The sequence below is a fragment of the Paramormyrops kingsleyae genome, chromosome 17, assembly GCF_048594095.1.
Source record: "Paramormyrops kingsleyae isolate MSU_618 chromosome 17, PKINGS_0.4, whole genome shotgun sequence".
Taxonomy (NCBI): Eukaryota; Metazoa; Chordata; class Actinopteri; order Osteoglossiformes; family Mormyridae; genus Paramormyrops; species Paramormyrops kingsleyae.
In genome coordinates, this window is record NC_132813.1 from 22,523,385 (window position 1) to 22,543,326 (window position 19,942).

Below are 19,942 nucleotides of genomic sequence, written 5' to 3' on the forward strand. Positions count from 1 at the left end.
GAGTTCTAGGTCAAACTGGTTTGTTCGACTTTCAAGAAATTCGAGTTCTACTGAGTTCGAGAACCGAGGTACCACTGTATATTTTATTTATATAACGCTTTTCAGAATCTCAAAGATGCTTACATGGAAGAAAGTAAACAGATATCAACAGATATCAAAGCACATCATGGATAACGAACGTCATAGACTGGTGCAAACAAAAAGGTTTTCAACTTGTGTTTGAAATCTGAGACAGACGCCGACAAACGAATGTGTCTGGGGAAGGACCTCCAAAGTGGGGGAGCTAAACAGGAAGTCAGAGTCAACACCTCTTTGACTTTTGGCTCCATCTAGTGTTAGTTATACAGAATGTACCAACCAGTACAAGTCGATGCTTGTCTGTGATATTACATATAATGATTAATATTAATACATATAATGAATAATATTGATTACAAATAAACAATTTGAAATTCATTTTTTGTCATGATTCCGTTTGGCCAGCAGAGGATGCTATCCATCTCGTGACCACCAGTCTAATGTGATAATCACCCACACCTGCCTTTATTAGGCCCTTGTTAGTTGTGTATATGTCTGTGCCTGCCCACACTGTGTTCCCCAGCTCGGTCATGGTTGCTTTTACTGCTGTTTGGTGGTCCCAGTGTCCCCCTTCCCTGCAGTGATCCCTGTGTTCCGGCTTGTCCCACTCCAGCCTTGTCATTCCTTCCTCTTCTTCATTTTAGATCCCTCATGGTCCGTTATTTTCTGGTTGCTGTGTCCCACTCCAATAAAACCCCGTCACTCCAGTCCACTGCTGCCTTTGGGTCAAAGTTCCCCCATCAGACATGACAATTTTAGGCTTAAAATCTGGATTTCTTCTATAAAGGTATAAATTTATACCTCATTGGTTGTCATCTTGCTAGAGCCCTCAACCATGTTCGTCTTGCCTGCCAGCCCCGCTGAGCTAGACCTTGAGGATGGTCCTCTGGAGGAGCTAGAGTGGGATTCTGTGGGCATCACTCTGGTTCCTTCCTGTTGGTCCATGTTCCCCCACCAGATCTAAGGCTGGCCAGTGACAGACAGCAGAGTCGGAGGGGGCACAGACTTCATCGCCAGATCATTCCAGACTCCCTCCAAGCTGATTTACCAAACCCCGCTGGTCCACCTCAGTACCCCAAGGTACCCCTGGTTTGGCTCCTGTGGCCCCAAAGCATTCAGAAGTGGTGGTCCAACCACTTGATCCAGGTACAGCCAGACCGTGCTTGTTGGCCGGATCTGCCACAGTGCGTCCTCTGGTACTCATCCTGATGCCCACAGCTATGTGAACTGCTGGACAGTTATACCTCCTCCATAGGTTCCTGGGTTTTTGTCACGCTTTTGCTCTGGATTCCAGATTTTCCTCATCCTCAGCCAGTCCCAATCTCTATTATCTGCTAACAGAACTGTTCCTGTGGTACACCCTCATGTGCCCCGTCCTGTCAGCTCATTTTGTGCTGGTCCCATAACTCTATCCCTCTTGTTGTTCCCTGTGTAGTCGGCCTTGTTCTGTTTTGCCTCTTTCCTGTCTGTCTTGCTACTCTTCTGATCCCCTAGTCCTGTGCACACGGTCTAGCTCGGTGTCTTGTCTTCAGGATCCTCTGTTCCATGTGTTTTGCCCGTTATTTGATGCATGTCCCAAGTACTCACTTCCGACCTATGTTCTGTCTCTTTGGTCCTGTCCTTCTAGTCCTGTTTACCAGTCCAGTCTGCTGTCCCGTCTCCCTGGTCTCCATTCCTACATACCCGTTCCAGTCTGTCTTGTTTTTCTGGTTTCTAAGCACTTTGTGCTGCCCCTGTCATGCCATTACCTCATGTGCCTGGAGTGCATGCCTTTGGAAGGGAGTACCGTCATGTCCCTTATTGGCCAGCAGACAGTCCTGAGCTCACTGTGTTCCCTGTCTCGGTCATAGTAGTTTGGTGTTCCCAGTGTCCCTCTTCTCTGCAGTGCTCCCTGTTTTCCTGATCACCCCACTCCAGCCTAAGTCATTCCTGTACTGTTTTAGACCCCCGTGGTCCTTCATTTTCTGGTTGTTATGTCCCACTCCAATAAAACAAATGTCAGTCCAGCCCAATGCTGCCTCTGGATCATGCCTCCCCCATCAGACATGACAATTTTAGCCTTAAAAACTGGATTTCTTCTGTAAAGGTGTAAACTAACTCCATCTACAGTACTGTGCAGAAGACTTAAGCAGTCAAAAGAAATGTTTAAAGCTATTTATCTGGGTAGTAAATGTGCAATCCCTGAGAACAAAAATCACAAATTAACATTAGTGGATGTGCAAATTAAGAGTAACAAGCCAACAAGAATTCTTCTGTTCTCCAAAAAGTCTCGGATGTCTAGTTGACTGGCTAAAAGAACATTGCTTCCGTTCCTAAACCTCACCTCAGGGATATTTGCTAAATTTCACCACCAGCTCACTTAATTAAATTAGAGTTTTTAAGTGAGTCAGGTATTGATTATTCGCGAGGTGTGCTAGTGCTTGAGTACATAGTTATATTGAATGCATACTGAAAATACTGGGGTGACTATAGGTTTTGAAATGGCTAAGCTGACATACCTTTACAGACATATTATAGTTTTATACCAGCATGAATATAACTGCAGGGCACATACACACACATACTCATACACTACAGCCAATTTAGAGATGCCAGTTAGCAAGATGCATATCTTTGGACTGAAGGAGGAAGTCTGTACAACACAGGGTTAATAAGCAAAAACCACACACAGAGCAAAAGCAACAGTCTAGCGCCAATGCTGGATGTGTGAGCCTACAAATTTCATCTTAACATTAATTGCTTTGTATAAAAACTTTTACTCAGCACATAACTACGATGATGATTGCCACAGCTGGGGCAGAAGAGGCTTGGACCTGGTGGCTGAGGGGGTGATGTGCGGTAGAGCGATGTTGCTTCTGGCACTGTTCTTTTCTAAGTTGTGCCCATTTTTTCCTCCTTTGTTGGCATAAGGACGCTTTCCATGGAGAGCCAGTGGACCAAAGTAGCCTTTATACTGAGGTTGTTGTGCAATCAACGATGTTAGTGTCACCCACACTAACATCGTTGATTGCACAACAACCTCAGTATAAAGGCTACTTTGGTCCACTGGCTCTGCAGTATGCAGTTCTTCCGGCTGATATCAAGAATATTCTGAAGACATCTGATGTTAGGGGCAGTTCACCCCAAAACTTTAAAAAAGATATATGTTCAAGATATGTGTAGTGGTAATGCTAAAGAGGTGCTGGGTGTGCTTTATACTGCTATGGGTGACTTACAAACTGCTTATCCCAATGGTTTTTTTATTGTGTATCTTAGTGAAGAAGGAGTAACAGCGTCTCCATTTCCTTCAGCAGCTGAGGAGGACAAGTCTGCCCTCCCCCATTCATGAACATGTTTTATTGGGGAACCATTGAGAGTGTCTTGATTAGCAGCATCACTGTGTGGTTTGAGAACTGCAACATCTTTGATCGCAAGACTCTATTATGGATACTGAATGCACCTGGAAAAATGATCATGACCCCTTTACTTTCCATTGAGGGCATCTTACTTGAACGCTGCATCCGCAAGGCCTCCAGCATTGTGGCAGAAGGTACATATGAGCGTCCTCTGCTGGCTTCTGCAACAACTTCTTCCCCAAAGCTGTTAGAACTCCTATCCTGCCCTGTTATAAACCTGGCTTACCACCAGCCCTAGCCACATTGTTCAGAGGACATTGCCCAACACGGCACCATTTCCTACATCTGTGTCACATCTACTGTATTGTTATATCTGTTATATTTATTATTTCTAAAGTCGCCACCGTATCTGTTATTGTGTGGGTACACCTAGCTGCCCTGTTTGTCAGTGTATGTATATTCTCTATTTTTATTTATTAGCTATTATTCTCCTTTCCCCCTCTTCCTCATGTGCTGCCCTTGTCTTGTTTACAGTCTCTGCACTTTATGTATATACTTTACCGCAGTCCTGGGGAATGTTATTTCATACCACTGTATACTGTTGACTGTATATAGATGGTATGACAGTAAAGGCCCACTGCTTGAATTGACATCTCAGAACTCTGGGGTTTGATCAATCAGGTTAGCTGGTGGAAGATCAGGATCCATTTTCAGGAAGCAGGATTTCTTGTTTGTCAGATTTAAGGTACCCCAGTTAAAATGGCTTCATCTTTGTTCACTTACATTTAACTCAGACTACCTTAAATCTGATAAGTTATCTGGCTAAGCAACTTTCTGAAACAGGCCCCAGGAGTGCCTCAAATGCAGAAGGATTAGAGGGGTTTCTTTTGTCAAGCAAGAAGTCAAAGTGTGTAACCCTGCATAAATTGCTTTTCCTTTAGTACTATCAGAACATCAACTTCTCTTAGAGGTGTGATGTTCCTTTTTTCTGACCATAAAGAGATTTTATTTCAGAGTAAAAAGCCTGAGTATTAGTGGTTTCTGCATAGAGTTGGATTTCAGTGGCTTTTTAGCCACTATTAATTTTCTATGAGTCTGCTCTGTTTTGGGGTGTTCATGCTAATGATTTTCCACATGAAGAAGACCGTTGGGTAGTGGGGGTTGGAGAAAAGTGCAGTTTTCTTGGAGAAACTGGTGTACGGCAGTAGAAATGTTTATGCCCTGAGGAGCCCCGGACATGCTACCAAGTAATCTTGTTCGAAGGTATATCCTTCACCAGCATCTATCAGTGAGTTTCACTCAATGCTGAGATCTTGGGTTTGTCCTCAATTCGTGTGCAGCAAGAGCATCTGTAAGGCAAGAGCATTAAGAAGTGTACAGATGTTCCAGATTCATAGTCAGTGTTACCTTATTTTGTCACTGAAGATAGGGATGTCCTGATGGCTGCATGGGATCAAATATAAGGTGACATAGAGCCCAAATTTTCTGTCCATGGGATAAAGGGAAGAGGGAATGTTTAGGTTATCTTTTCTAGGCCGTTCCCCCCATTGTGGGTGAGCAGAGGGGTTCCCTGTTTTTCAGATGTTAAAGGCCTTACGTGTTCAATAGCACAAGTCCGCTACATTGTTTCATAATCAACTACTTCCCAGTGATTCCCAGACTGGCAACATGCCCCTACCAACTGACAAAAAGATCTAACCACACATTTTTAAAAGGTAATAGAAAAAACAGTCTTCTTTGAATCCTGGTTCATTTTAAGAAACTACAAACTGCAAAATTCCAGTATTGAGTAACATTTTAAACTAGTTGGTTCACTGCAGGACTTTCCCCCCTTGCTTGTCAGTTTCACATATTTGCACTGTCCTGTGAAATGCAGTATTTCTGGCAAAGACCTCTGTATAATGTGTGATATCTCTATAAAGACGTAAACGTGACATAGACATGACGCTTTTGTGATGCATGTAACCTGCAATGTTGAAATCTATACACAACACACCCCCCACATAAGGACAGATCTGCTATGCAATACCAATGCAGCACAGCTGTATTCGTTTCCCTGTCATATAGTATTGAGTATGTGTGCATGTATGCATAGGGATTTATTTAGACAGGGTGTAAATGCAATGATAAAATAATTGGCAAAAATAAAATATTATTAGTAGTAGTAGTAGTATTATTGTGTTACTATATGGTATATTATTATTATTGTTATTATTAATAATAATAATAAAATTATAATATAAGAAACACCGCAAATAGGATGCCAATACATTTAAGATCCACTGGAGATACACCACAGTCATGTATGAAACCTTGGCTCCATGTACAAATTACAGACTGTGACAAAAACAGAAAAATTGTGTGAATTTTTATGCATTTATCTTATAATGCTTACAATAAGCATTATATTACTCATTTTGTCCACACAAGACGACAGATGCTTCAATGACAAGCATTAGCACTTTCATCATTTCTCATCAAGATCTTTGCACTTTTCCTGAAGTAAAACACGTGGAAATGTTTTGTGAGTCAGTCGACACTAGTGTAGCAGACACAGTTAGAGCATGAACGCCGCGTGACAGCCATCAGCAGTCGCCCACAAGACAGTCTGTTTGTGCTTCACAGTCACACTGCTTAACAATACCCTGCCATTTTGAAGAGGGAAATTGCATCTGATAAAAAGAGAGGAAAAGAGAATGACAGGCTATCTGTGTTTTGTATGTATTTGCCAACAGCTTAATGTCTCACCAGATCCATCATCAATAAGAATAAAGCTTTACTTTAGTCAGGCATTTTTCCATCTTACCTGCTTTGCTCTATTTTGTAATCAACATGGTCTTTGCAGAGCAGCCTCCTGCAAACGGCAGGAGTTCTTCCATAACAGAAGTTTACCGTGACTGAACTCGATTTCATGACTTCCCTACTTGCAAAAAACCAACAGAAGAAGACAATTAAAGAAGATTTAATAAATCTTCAGTAAAAAAAGAGTACCTGAAGTCTTTATCTGCTATTTATACTGGCTGCATACACAGGGAAATATTCTTCCAAATTTGCTAAACAAGTGAATTGCATCACTTTGAGAAACCCATGTGGAAATTACGCTGTGGTTGTGTGCTACAGTGGTGTCCGATATCCTGTTTGTGCAATTAAGACGGTTTAAAACTTCCCGCAGTTTTTATAAAATAAAAGTTACCAGCCATGGTTTACGGATGATTTTTCCCAGCTAAAATCAAATAGCTGTCACTAACAACTATTCAAAAGAATTGATATTAAATATTCTAGCAAATATTATCCATGGCTTCATAAAAGTTCCAAAAGCCCATGGTTTAAATTTAATGGTTTTTTATAATCAATAATGTGCAAGTCATTTTACAAAATGAAAACATGGGTCTTGCATTTAAGATTAACTTTATTGATCCCAGGGTGAATTATTAATTATTATCCGAGTGATATTTAAGAAAACATTAACATTGGGGTGGAGGATGCTCCACTGGATATTTGGGAAGGGGCTGCAGAGATTCAGCCCACATGACAGTACAGTAGTACCTCAGAACATGAACTTAATTCATTCCAGAAGGCCGAGTTGCGATTTGGTTGAGGTCCAAGTAGAATTTCCCCATAAGAAATAATGTAAATTAATTTAATCCATTCCAGACCCTCGAAATGATTGCATATTTAAACTTATCTTCCTAACTCATGATAAAAAGCATTAACCATCAATACAAAACTAATGCACTCATGAAAAAGCACACATACAAAAGCAATAAACATGAAGTAAATGACAATCCCATACCCTGAACCGAGAACAGACACATGTGCACCACCTTCAAGTCTTGCTATAATTTCCTTCTTAAGTTCTACAGTTACTCTCACGACTTTCCTGTTTGGTTTGCTGGTGTCACTGCTCACTTTCTTAGGGGGCATGATTACTGTATCACTAAATGTACTGTATATAAGGCACAAAAAATTCACACCGAACACAGGAGCTCGGTCCAGAGGTACCGTGAGACTGAAAGTGATTCGTAGGCGTAAGCGCCCCAGTAGGTCCATTTGCTTTTATGTCAGCCCATAAGAGGTGTGTCTCGATTCATACAAGTTTTAACAGGAATGGTTGAGTTCTGAGATTTAGGTCGAGGTACAAGTCGAAAAAAATTTGACAGACCCGTTCAATATCCGAGTTGGTTGAATTGATAGGCTTTCGAGTTCCACTGTATACAAATAAACATGCCTTTTAAACCCTCAAGGGTTTCTTTGTGAGTTACTGTGTCTTTGCGTGCAAGATGGGCAACAGTCTGCACAAACCATGCAGCTCTCGTCAAGTCAGCATGCCAGGAAGCTGTATTGATGAAAGCGCTAAGAGTAGATGCAATGTCTACATGGAATTTTGCTAACCTCCCCCTTCTGCATTAGCACTTCTTGAATTTAAGTCTCCATATCCTCTGAAATACCATTTTTAGACATTTAGGTGACTGAGCAATCAAAAATAATCAGCTTCCTGAATCAAGAGTGAGCGTGAGAGTCATCTATATTTTATTGAACTATGTACAGAATCCCATAGGAAACTGGGGGCAGGCTTTCATTCACATCTGCTATATAATAAGTAACATAGCGGGAGGTGTTTGCAACAAGCAAAAGTCATTCACCCCAAGCAGCTGATCTTCCTGAAAGTATTGATGGAAAATGGCCTACAGTGGTGACATGGACCCAATCTAACATGGTTATGATTGCAGGATCTCTGATTCAGGGACGTATATTAATATACAGTTACAGTGTCCTCCATAATTATTGGCACCCCTTGAAACGATCTGTAAAAATAGTAAAAATCTACCTTTCAGTGAAGTAGCTTCATCTCATACTGATAAAAATCAGAAAAATCCAACCTTTCATTGAAATAAATTTATTTAAAGAAAAAACAAATCCTGCATCATGAAATAATAATTTTTAACATAAACACATCTGCCACAATTATTGGCACAAGTAAACACAATGTAACTGAAGCATGTTTCCCCTGTAAATTGTACATCTTTGAGTGGATTAGAGTGAATAGGAACCTTCAATCTGTAATCCATGACTTCCTGATTAACTGGGGTACAAATATAAGGTGACATAGAGCCCAAATTCCCTTAGCCATCCATCAACATGGGAAAGATAAGACAAGAATGGAGCTTTGTAGCAATAAACATTCAAGGTGGGTTTGGCATAAAAAGAAGGATGGCTGTAATGTAAAGAACCTTATCCCAATTGTAAAATATGGTGGAGGTCCTGTGATGTTGTGGAGCTGTTTTTCTCCAAAAGCCCTGGAAACCTTGTTAGGGTGCATGACATGAACTCCATGAAATACCAGGACTTTTCAAATCAAAATTGTGCTGCCGCTGCCAGGAAACTCAAGCTGGGCCATCATTGGATCTTCCAGCAGGACAGTGATCAACACATGAAAACAAAAATGGTTAGCTGACCACAGAATCAAGCTTCTGCCATGACCATCTCAGACCCCAGTGAAAACCTGTGGGCTGACTGAAGAGAAGAGTGTGCAAGAGAAGGCCTAAGGCTCTGGGTGATCTGGAGAGATTCTGTAAAGAGGAATGGTCTCAGATGCCCTGCTTGGTATTCTCCAACCTTATAAAATGTTATAGGAAAAGACTCTGTGCCATTATACTGAAAAAGGGAGGTTGTACAAAGAATTAAATGCAGTGGTGCCAATAATTGTGGCACATGTTGTTGAAAATAATTATTTCTTGATTTGTTTTTCTTTAAATAAATTTATTTTAATGAAAGGTTGGATTTTTCTCATTTTTTCAGTGTGAGATGAAACTACTTCGCCAAAAGGTGGATTTTTTTCTAACCCTTTTAATGAATTTTTACAAGGGGTGCCAATAATTGTGGCGGACACTGTATATATTTTAATGAAATATTCCATCCATCCATTTTTAATGGCTTATCCCAGTCAAGCCAATGATTAGATTATTATTACAGCTAGGCAATGTCATGTAACAATAAAGTGAAGTCAGCAGAGTACCTGAATCTACTGAATGACCATGTTATCCCATCAATGGATTTTTTCATTCCTAATGGCATGGGTATATTCTAGGATAATAATACCAAGACTGACGGGGTTCAAATTGTCAAAGAGTGGTTCAGTGAGCATGAGGAATAATTTTCCCCACATGATTTGGCCTCCACAGAGTCTTGACATTAACCCCACTGACCATCTTTGAGATGTGCTGAAGAAAACTTTATGGAGTGGTTCAACTCACATATCATCAATACAATATACAATACAGGCTATTGAAAATTTCAAAAAAGGACTTAAGACATTTCTTTTTAATAGAACTTATGGATGTTAATTAATTTTGCAGGCTACAGGTTTCTTAATTATTGATCTACTTGCTTGTTTTAATTGTTGTTTTAATATGTGTTTTTTGTCACTTTTTTTAGGATGACATATTTTGTGGATTTATTTTAAATGTAAAGTGCGTTACAAATAAAATCTATTATTATTATTATTATTATTATTATTATTATTATTATTAACATCCTAACACATCTTAATAGCTTTAATATACATTGAGTGCACATTGACCAACAAACATTATATGATTATTTGATCATAATATTTGATATTAATATGTTACAACTGTCATATCTTGTTCATTGAAAGTATTATAAATGCAATGCTTTAAGACATATTAAGGTATAAATACATCCTGCTGCTTATGAATGTTCTATGAATGCATAATGAATGCATTATGAATGTATCAATGTAAAGTATTACCCAAACTTCTATATAAGGACCCACAAATGGGTGCAATTGAGCCATTGAGGGACTTTCACATATTTCTGTGAAAAATTACACTTCAGGTTCCACGTACTAAAACCATATGAATGAGTACACACAAACTGTAAGTTCCTCCTTTCAGCTATGACAAAGAGGCATCTGTTATTTTACTATTTTTCTGGCAAGCCATGGTGCCGATGCCACATTTTACAGTCAAATAACCCCATGGTCTGACGGGCGAAAACACTGGCGTTTGGAATGGAATGAAACTTTATCTACATAACAGGAGTTAATTGAATGACGCCACCCCGTAGCATCATTTCACTGCCAAATCACTTATAGGAAAATTGGGGGGGGGGAGGCATAAAGCATGCTTGTCATTAATCTACCATCAGGTTGATAAGGGGTTATTGACAAGTGGGGCCATTTAAATAATTTGTTTCAATGCTTAATTACAGGACAATGCTTTTTCAGTCACATCTGATGAATTGAGCTGTTGCACACACCAAATCTTTTCAAAATTTGCATAAGCACACTGCCATTGTACTCAGGGGCGGTTCTGGGCGGGGGCAGTGTCAGCCAGTGCCCCCGTGACAACTTGCTTGATCCCCCCTGTGACCCCCCTAAATATGTATGCTACTTGGCTCTGAAATAAATGTAATATTATTATTACTATTATTATTATTTACATTTATATATGTGAGCTAAAATTTTGTGTGCTGGGAACAGGAGAAACACAAATGTATGCATATTTTCCTGACAGACTCTTAACGTGACAGAAAAAAATTAAGTTTGAGGAAGCAAGAGAGTCTAAACAAGAAATCGGAGTGTGTTACGAGGATGACTACAAGTCAGAATATAAGGATAAATGACTGCAAAGCATTGCATAAATAACTTATTGGGTTTCAAAATTGTCTTGCTTTTTAATGTTGGCAATCTAGTGTAATGTGTTTGTCTGAACATTTTGTTGGTACAGAACCAAAATACATTCAAGGTTTGGAATATTTGAGATTGTGAAAGGTGTGTATGGGGAGTGTAAATGGCAGCCGGTCCTGCATTGGCATGTATTCAGCTCCCTGTAATGATGCAGTGCCAAAGTAGGGCAGCCTTTCTAATTTCTGCACATCCATAGACAATGCTTTCAGTCTGAAGCCTTTGACTATTTGTACAACTGGGTATTTCAATATAAAAAAAATTCCGCAGGAAACAATAATATTCTTCCAACTTTCTGTTACTTGAGTGTCGGTGGTCATAGTCCTCCTTTTTGATATTCCTTAGTCAAACATCTCAGCAAAATTCCACAGTGAAGAAGAATTTAAGGCCAAGGGCAAGAAAACAGCTATGGAGAAACAATAATCTGTGCTGTGTGATTGTCAGAAGGAAGAGAAACTAGCTTCCCCTTTCTGTTATCCCTCTTTCTCTGTTAATTCAGCAAATATCTAATGGCACTGATGACTAACACACTGAGTCATTTTCCTATCTAAATCAATGCTCCCTGTTTCCTCTTTCACTTTATGCTTGCAAAGTGTCCATCAGCAGCACAGCCAGGTGCGGACAGAGTCAAACGTGACCATTGACTGCTTCAGAAATTGCTACATTTTCCTTCGTCACACCAGGTGTGCACTGTACTGACAGAACTACATACTGTATCTGTACACAGAGTACATCCAATAGTGGGAAATTAGGCAAATGGTCCTGTAAAAAGAGAAAAATCATACAAGAGGTGCAAGACAGTGATGTTCTGCTGATCTAGAGGTTTTTCATTTGCTGGCCTCTGTTATCACATCAAATAAAGATAAAAAATGACTGGACTGCAGCTGTAAAACACTCAAAAGTGTCATCCATACATCCAGGGTCATGTTAATGTATCTTTCAAACTAGCCATCTTCCAACCAATTATCCAGTACAGGGTCACAAGAATAAATATTTGTATAATTATTTTAAGGGAGTCACAGCAATGCATAATGACTGGTGCGTAAAACCATGTAGTGCATGGTAATAGCAAAGTAAATACATTTATTGTGCCATCCATTGTTATTTTAAACTGGATGATGTGTTTTCACATGACGGACATACTTTTTTTTTATATAGAGACAACAAAAGCATTAAATTCACTTCACTTGTAAATTCACTTCACAGACTTAAAGATTACAATTTGAGATTACAATTAATTTGTCAGAATGTAAGCATAAATTTAATCTCAAATTAGATAAAACTATTTATGTATTTTAACCTTTTTAACAGGAATAAAACAGCATTAAACAAGGTTAATAGGTTGATAAAATTATTTATTGATAGGAACTAGGTATCCGTTCAATAAAAGGTTTAAGAGGAATACATTATGATAACTTCTGTTATCAGCAGTTTAAAAATAACTATATTTTACTGTATTGCCAAATATTATATTGCCAGTCAATAATATTTTGGATTTTTCCTAACATATCTCATAGAAGTATCAGTTCAGTCCAAATACTTGTCAATTAAAGATAAGACATTACAAATATTTCTCAGGATTGTATTCTCTCCCACATTTTTTCCATCATAATGTGTTGTAAAGATAGGACCCGACATTTCTGGGAAAAAAAACACCATAGAGACCTTCACCTTTTTCTGAGTGAGTCAAATTCCTTCCCTTATTTTCAGATGTTGCGGTGAGCACCAACAAGGTTTTTGGCTGAGGATTCTTTAATATTTCAGTCACTCTTGTTCCATCCTCTGCACTGGTGCTATTCTCTGGGTCCTCCCACTAAAGGTATGACCACATTTGAAAATATGGTAAGCAAATACATCTAAAATAGTCAAACCCAGAGCAAATAGGTTTCTCTTAGGAAGAAGGTTGCTTGCTCACTGGCACTGGGAGAAAGGAAATCTGTGAGAAATAAACATGGCTGCTACAGTATTCCTCTGTGTTACAGCTTTCCAACAGTGTTTGGAGCTGAGGCAAGGTTTTGAAATCCTGACAAATCAAGTCAACCAACGGGGAGGCCTTTACTGGGAAAATTCACCAGTGCATCAATTGAATTTGATAAGAGTTGAGTCTAGGTTGCTGGAAAATGCGGGCCATAAACCCCAAAGGTCACCTCCCCCCATGTGTGTCCAGTACCTATCAATCCACAATATCCTACCATTAAACACTGACCAATAACATAAAGAGCATGATGGAGATGGAAATACATTAAACAGTGATTACCACTTTATATTAAACAAACAAAACATTGAACCAATTGCACATAATGTGAAAGGGGAAAAAAAAACATTTCTTGGAACAAATGAAGGAACAGCAAATAACATTACATCACAGTCCCAAATAATCAGAACCAGAGCCTGGGATATCAGCCTGACTTAAAACATGTAAACATTAGCAGGATTGTAGGATCTTAGGAATCCAGCATGTAGACCATGTGATCCACAGACTATGACACAGAATCCTCGGTCATTCTCTGATGCTGAACACAGCCATTACATTGTCCTTGGCTAATCATTCTCAAGAATTATCTATAGATGGCATATCTCACTGCTCATCAAAATCAATGCCCTCATTGACAAGGTGCAATGCTAACAACAGCTGCTTCTTCTGGCATCTCTCTTCTGTCATTACACTACTTCCACTCCCACCCTTCAAGCACTGCAAGCTCATCTAATGAAGAAGCAGCAAATGAATGAATACCACATTTATGAAACGCAATCCAAGTCAAGGCTGATTCAGATTAACAGTGAAGCAGCAGGAAATCTGTGTTCCTGATAACAACCAAACAAAAGCAATCGATTTTGACTGAAAAAATTCTATTGAGAATGTGCAGGTGCATTTGTTAAATCAACATATATTACAACACAGCACTGGACTGGCGGAAGTGGTCAACAACTTAACAACAGATGGAGGAACAAGTTTCAGTGTCGACACTACCCTAAATGCAGCACAAACGTAGCTGGAACACAGAACAGTACAGTTTGTGGATCTAAGAAGACTGCAACAAATTCCATTTTTATTCAGTGTCTACATTCATTACTTTGCCTGTCAGAGCCATTTCATGATAGCGCCTCTTCTGTTTACTACCAATTTAGCTCTGGACTAGTGCAGTAACAAAGAGTGTAAGAATGATAATATAAGTGTGTAATAGTCCACCAAAAGGCATGACTACAAAAATAAATCTCCCCATTTTCATGTAATTAATTTAAATTTAATTTTTTTTATTGTCCCACAATAGCAGAAATATTTATTATCATGTTGCTTAGTTGGCATTTTATGCAAAGCAATAAAAAATAACCATTCATACAGTTTTATATTTTCACTGGATCAAATCAAGTCCATTCATGAAGGTACAAAAGCAGGGGTCTGTCTGGGACTCAAAACTGTAAGCTTTACATTACAAGCCCACACCCCGAACCACCCTGCTACCTGATGGTGAGGTTTTACAGGAGCACACACGGCTTTTTGGTTGTGGTGGGCTGAGGGTTAAGGTAAGCCCTCACTGCCTCAGCAAAGACCTCCCTGATGCCATCCTGATGGAGGGCAGAGCACTCAAGATACTTAATGGCACGGATTTGCCGTGCCAGGGCCTGGCCCTGCTGGTGGGTGATGGTGGTCTGGTTCTGCTCCTTCAGCTTTTGCAGCACATCGGTATCCGATCGTAAATCGCTCTTGGTGCCCACCAGCAGAATGGGGACGCTGGGGCAGTGATGGGTCACTTCGGGGTGCCATTTGTGCTTGACATTCTCGTAGGAGGGTGGACTGGCGATGGAGAAGCAGATAACAAAGACATTGGTCTGTGGGTAGGACAGCGTGCGCAGGCGATCGTACTCCTCCTGCCCTGCCGTGTCCCACAGATTCAGGCTGATAGTCCGGCCATCCAGAGTCACCTGGGAACTGTAGTTGTCAAAGACTGTGGGGATGTACTCCCTGGGGAATGCGTTTGTAGTGTATGAGATGAGCAGGCAGGTCTTCCCTACAGCACCGTCTCCCACCACCACACACTTAATGCTCTGCATTCTGATCCCTTCGCGTCCTCAACAATCTGAAACAAACAAGACAAGTTATTTTTATACCTACATACACCATGCCCACAAAAGACCACTCAACGGGCCTTGTGCATGTACAACTGCACCATCCTTAGAAACATTTAACAAGCAGATAAACATTTCAGGTCAAACTTCCTCTGACAACGAAGCAGTCATAGCTAACTGCCAAAGCATTTAAATAAAAATGTAGTCTTGCAAATTTCTCCAGAGCTATAAGCCAAAAGTCAACATAGTGAGACTGATGCATTGCACAAATATAGCTAAACGAAACTTAACAAATAAAGCTTGCACATTTAACGGCTGTCACTGTACTTGTAACCCCGCTCTAGCATGCCGTGGAAATTACATTCACAACTGTTCCGTTTTCTGATGATTCTCCTTCTGCTGCGCTGATTTTACTTCTTGTTTGACATTTCACATAAAACAAAGTAGTTTAGACAATGACGCTGAAATGCAAACTAAGTCTGTTGCAGTTCTATGCATGGAAACTTAGTGCTGAGCATGTTGCTGTCTCAGTTTGAACTAGCTGCTTTACATGAGTGTTAAGCACATACAGTATAAAACCACACAGAATCTGTTTTTGTTCCTCACACTCCACCCTCACTGGACTCCGGCTGTCCTTCACTTGGTGGGTGGAGGGAGAAAATAAATTCTGACAAAAAATAACAGTAAAGCAGAATCACTGGACCTGCCCCAGTCATCTGTCTAGAGCAGATGTTTGATTATTGGAGTCATAGGCTGCCCAGCTCAGCCCAGTCTCCAGTGACACATAAACCCAAGTCCATCCAAGCTCAGCTCCACAGCACAGCTGAGCAGCCTGCATGGGTGTAATCAGCAACACAAACTGAGTGGCCTGGATCACATGCACATATTGGAAAGGCTGCTCTGCACATGGACTGCTCTACAAATGGACTGCTCTGCACATGGACTGCTCTAAAAATGGACTGCTCTGCACATGGACTGCTCTACAAATGGACTGCTCTGCACATGGACTGCTCTACAAATGGACTGCTCTGCACATGGACCTTAAGCCAACAGTTTTTGTAGCATTAGTTACCAACCCCTAAGCCAGATGTCTTCTACATTAAGTCAAGACTTAGTGAGCCAAGTCATCATCAATGCCATCCAAAGCAGTGGACACGCTCTAGGATGTGCATGCTCTGACCCTTTTCGAATTGCTTAGTCTCAAACCACAAAGGACCACAAAAGGAACTAAAACTTGTAAGCAAATGGCTTTTGTATCAGAAATGCATGACAGCAGTTTTATGACACATAGGAGTTTTTCTTTTTTTCTCTTACCAGTGGTGAAAGCAGAAGTTTCTGATCATCCCCCATAGCTGAACAGAAGCTGCCATCGGTAGTAACCACCTAAGCAGTTAGCACTGGCCCGTCAGGGTATCTATAGTCACTACTGTGCATACTGGTCGGTTTATTTAAGCTGAGTTTCACCACAGCAAGCAAGCCGAATATCTTGCTATGGGTTTTTTGATTATTACTGCAAAAGAAACTTTAGAGTCTGCAGAAAGTGAGTATAACAACTGCTTCATAGGCTCTGGCCAAGTATGTGTGATTCATGTCACTGTAACATTTGGTGGTGTCAGGATAGACATTTTATTTGGGGGGGGGGGCAGCTGACCAGGCTTGGTGCACTGATTAATTCCACCTGTCACACCTGTATAAACTGCACTTTTGCTCTTAGTTACCAGGAAGACGTCCCAGCCCTGCTCTGCAACAAATGGCAAGCCTGAGTCATTCCCCTCCCAATTTGTCTGTTGTTGTTTTCACTTGAGCCCCCCCGCCAGCTTTCTTTTAGTATTTCCTTAGTGTGTGCCGTCAGCCCCAATCCTACCCCACCCTGTTCCCCCTGAAAATGACGCCGCTTCCCCAGATAAAAATCCTCTTCCTTGCCCAGCCCCAGTGTGACATGGTTTTGCTGGCTACTTCAATCAAAGACAGTTTTACTAGAATCTGTGACACTTTTCAGACTCATGAAACATTTGTGCGTCGTTTTCTATAGAGCTAAAATACAAAACTAATAGTATTACACCATATAATTATGTAATAGCACAGATATCCCGTTTAAAGCTTTACAATTAATACTCTATGTTACAATCTCAGTGAAATGAACTGCCTTGTGTTTGCAAATGTTTTAAATAAATGAACACATAGGTTCAGTATGAACAAATCTTGATTCATTGATCATCTTTTAATCAGACACATTCACATTCTACATACAAATCATAAAATCCAATCTTAGCATTCAGTAAAAATTTAGCGGAGGAATCAGGTAGCATTTGTTATCGTAATTAACTGTGTACAATCTGGCAGTAAGAGATTACCAGTTGCTCCCCATTGGGGTAGTTGTAATTTCATCTTAGATATGAAATAACCCCTTCACAAAAGTGATCACTATAAACTCCCTGAATATTCTAAGGTTAAACTCTTCCAATTGTTTCTTTTTTTAGTAAAATCAGCATTTCATTACTGCCAGGCGTAACTTCAAACTATTGTTCCGAAATTATCAATTCATATTTAATTATAGTACTGTACCAAAAGACACGACTCGCAGGGCTTGCTCAGTTTAACAATCATTGCAAATCCACAGGACCTTCTTGATTTAAGCACATATTTCTGGTTCATAAAAACGGGGTCGTTAACACTTATTTCAACTTCCATGGAATTATATACAATGCTAAATAATTAAATGTGAAAAACATTCAAAAGATGAAAATTACTATACAGAGTATATTGAAAACATTTTGGGGTATAGCCTAATATTTAAATTGTTTGTTATATATAAGAGAAATCCGAAATAACTGCAAAATTATTAAGAACTGAAAACTGGTCTCAGACTTAATTGATGCATTTCGCATTTTTACACTAACTGTTGCATTGCTGAACTATTTGCTACGGCTGCATTTTCATTTTGCGAGCCCAAGATGACAACCGATTCTATTCATTCATCAGGGTTTGAAATGAACGTGAGTAAAAATAACGACACAGTCTAATGATATGGATGCGTTGTTTGCGACTGAGCCTGGCCGGACACATCCAAAGGGTCCAGTGACTAACAATTTGCAACGTATAAAACAAATCCCTTAATATGAAGTTCTCACAGCACAGAAATCGACAGTATTTGTTTTGGATGATTATGAACACATTTCGCATAAATCCATATACACCCGTTAGCATCATTGTGATTAACAGAGAACATGTGTGGTTGTCTGTAACTTAATGTCAACGCGTCGTAACGCAAAGACTTAAGTTCTTCGTAAATTACTATAGTGAAATCCTGTACAATTTGGGAGTGACCCCAAATGTATTTCTCCAATTTAAAAGTGAAGATCAAGCCCTGCTGTGAAAATTATCTTAAATGCGGATAAGTATAAATAACTAACATAAGACTCGTAAAAAAACTGGATCTTGAACTTGTCCAGATTATCCCCCACTGCTATTATAATGCATGGATAAAAGAAACCCGTTACTCACAAACTAGGAGCAGTACTAAACTTCGTCCTACGTCACTAGAAATACGATGCGAATAAAATCGCTACGGGAAAGCAGTTTTAACCACTATCGTCAGTAAGAAAGAGGAAACAGAGAAAAGCTCACCAAACATAATATTTCTCCTGCGAGAAGTCTCCTTCTCTCCTTCGGATCACGGACTAAAGATCCCTCCAAGTGCCTTACGACAATTCACCAGCGGCAGTTGTACCGTGAAGGAAGTGAAATGTAATTCTCAAAGAGGAAGTCTAACGCACAAAAAAGTAATTGCTGTAAGAGGAAGTTAATTTGCAAGGCATCTAGCCGGTGACCGCTCCTCACCAGAAAATGCCTATGGCTTGATTTTACCGGCTTATATTATGGGCTTACATTTATAGCAAACTTATTTAAGTTTGTGATATGTATTACAAATACAGAAATACAATAGTAATATAAAAACAATACTTATAACAATACAGAAATACAGAATACCAGCACCAGTTTGTGTTTTGTTACTGGTGGACCAGCATAGCTGTCCTGGTCTCCCTGCACCGGAAGCTGGTCCACCAGCACCAAAACACAACATACACTGGTATAACCAGCATACATTTTGCTGGTCATGCTGGTAACAAGCTATGCAGCTCTATGTTGGGTTTTTGTTTTAGCAGGAACTTCTCCAGGTCTATGAAAAAGAATAAAAAAATTAAAAAAACAAGCCATAGAGCCTAACAGTAGGTTAATAGATTAAAAAATGCAATGGGCATATAAACCAAAACGTAATGAATAAAACAGTAATTTATGATTAAGTGAATAAGATTTAAAAATAAGCAAATAAAGAATTGATAATGTTTTGAGGTATACTGCCACCATGAGATGTGTCATATTGGACTAATTTGCAACTACTGTTCAGCATGCTTCTAAAATAGCTCCTCTCCCACAGTCTACACATCGCGTTAGTTGCACCTAAACCCGAGCAGCTCTATAGCAGCCGTGACAAATGTGAAAAGGTGTCAAGCCCAGTCCGCCTTCTGGTCCAAAAATACCCACGCATTTTAGAGAAATGAGCCTTCAGACAGTTGAGGCGTGTAATGCCCAGCGTGGTGCAAATTTTGAATAAACTGAACTTTCTGATTCTTTGGCAATGAAAACGCCTGAAGGCTGGCATATTGATCTTTGAAAAAAAAAGTGCAATATAGTGTATGTAGCTTCCTGTACATTTGGAGAGAGTCAAAAAGAAGACAGCTTCTAAATGGCT

The 19,942-nt window shown here is 39.8% G+C and overlaps 1 protein-coding gene and 1 long non-coding RNA gene across 2 annotated transcripts; both read right to left on the minus strand.

Annotated features, from left to right (window-relative positions):
* Window positions 1-5,770: 5,770 nt before the first annotated feature.
* LOC111857721 (uncharacterized) lies at window positions 5,771-6,485 on the minus strand. The gene is made up of 2 exons (XR_002841428.2): window positions 6,220-6,485; window positions 5,771-6,085 (listed from the first exon to the last, which is right to left on the minus strand). It is a non-coding gene; the product is annotated as an uncharacterized lncRNA (long non-coding RNA).
* Window positions 6,486-12,459: 5,974 nt separating this feature from the next.
* On the minus strand, window positions 12,460-18,956 carry LOC111857731 (rho-related GTP-binding protein RhoG-like). Its single transcript, XM_023838866.2, has 2 exons — window positions 18,817-18,956; window positions 12,460-15,200 (listed from the first exon to the last, which is right to left on the minus strand). Exon 2 carries the CDS (start codon window positions 15,172-15,174, stop codon window positions 14,599-14,601), a length of 576 nt encoding a protein of 191 aa, XP_023694634.1. The 5' UTR covers window positions 15,175-15,200; window positions 18,817-18,956; the 3' UTR covers window positions 12,460-14,598.
* Between the last annotated feature and the right edge of the window lie 986 nt (window positions 18,957-19,942).

Excerpts from the sequence above, each read along its gene's own strand:
- LOC111857731 (XM_023838866.2), bottom strand. The coding sequence starts at position 15,174 with ATGCAGAGCATTAAGTGTGTGGTGGTGGGAGACGGTGCTGTAGGGAAG.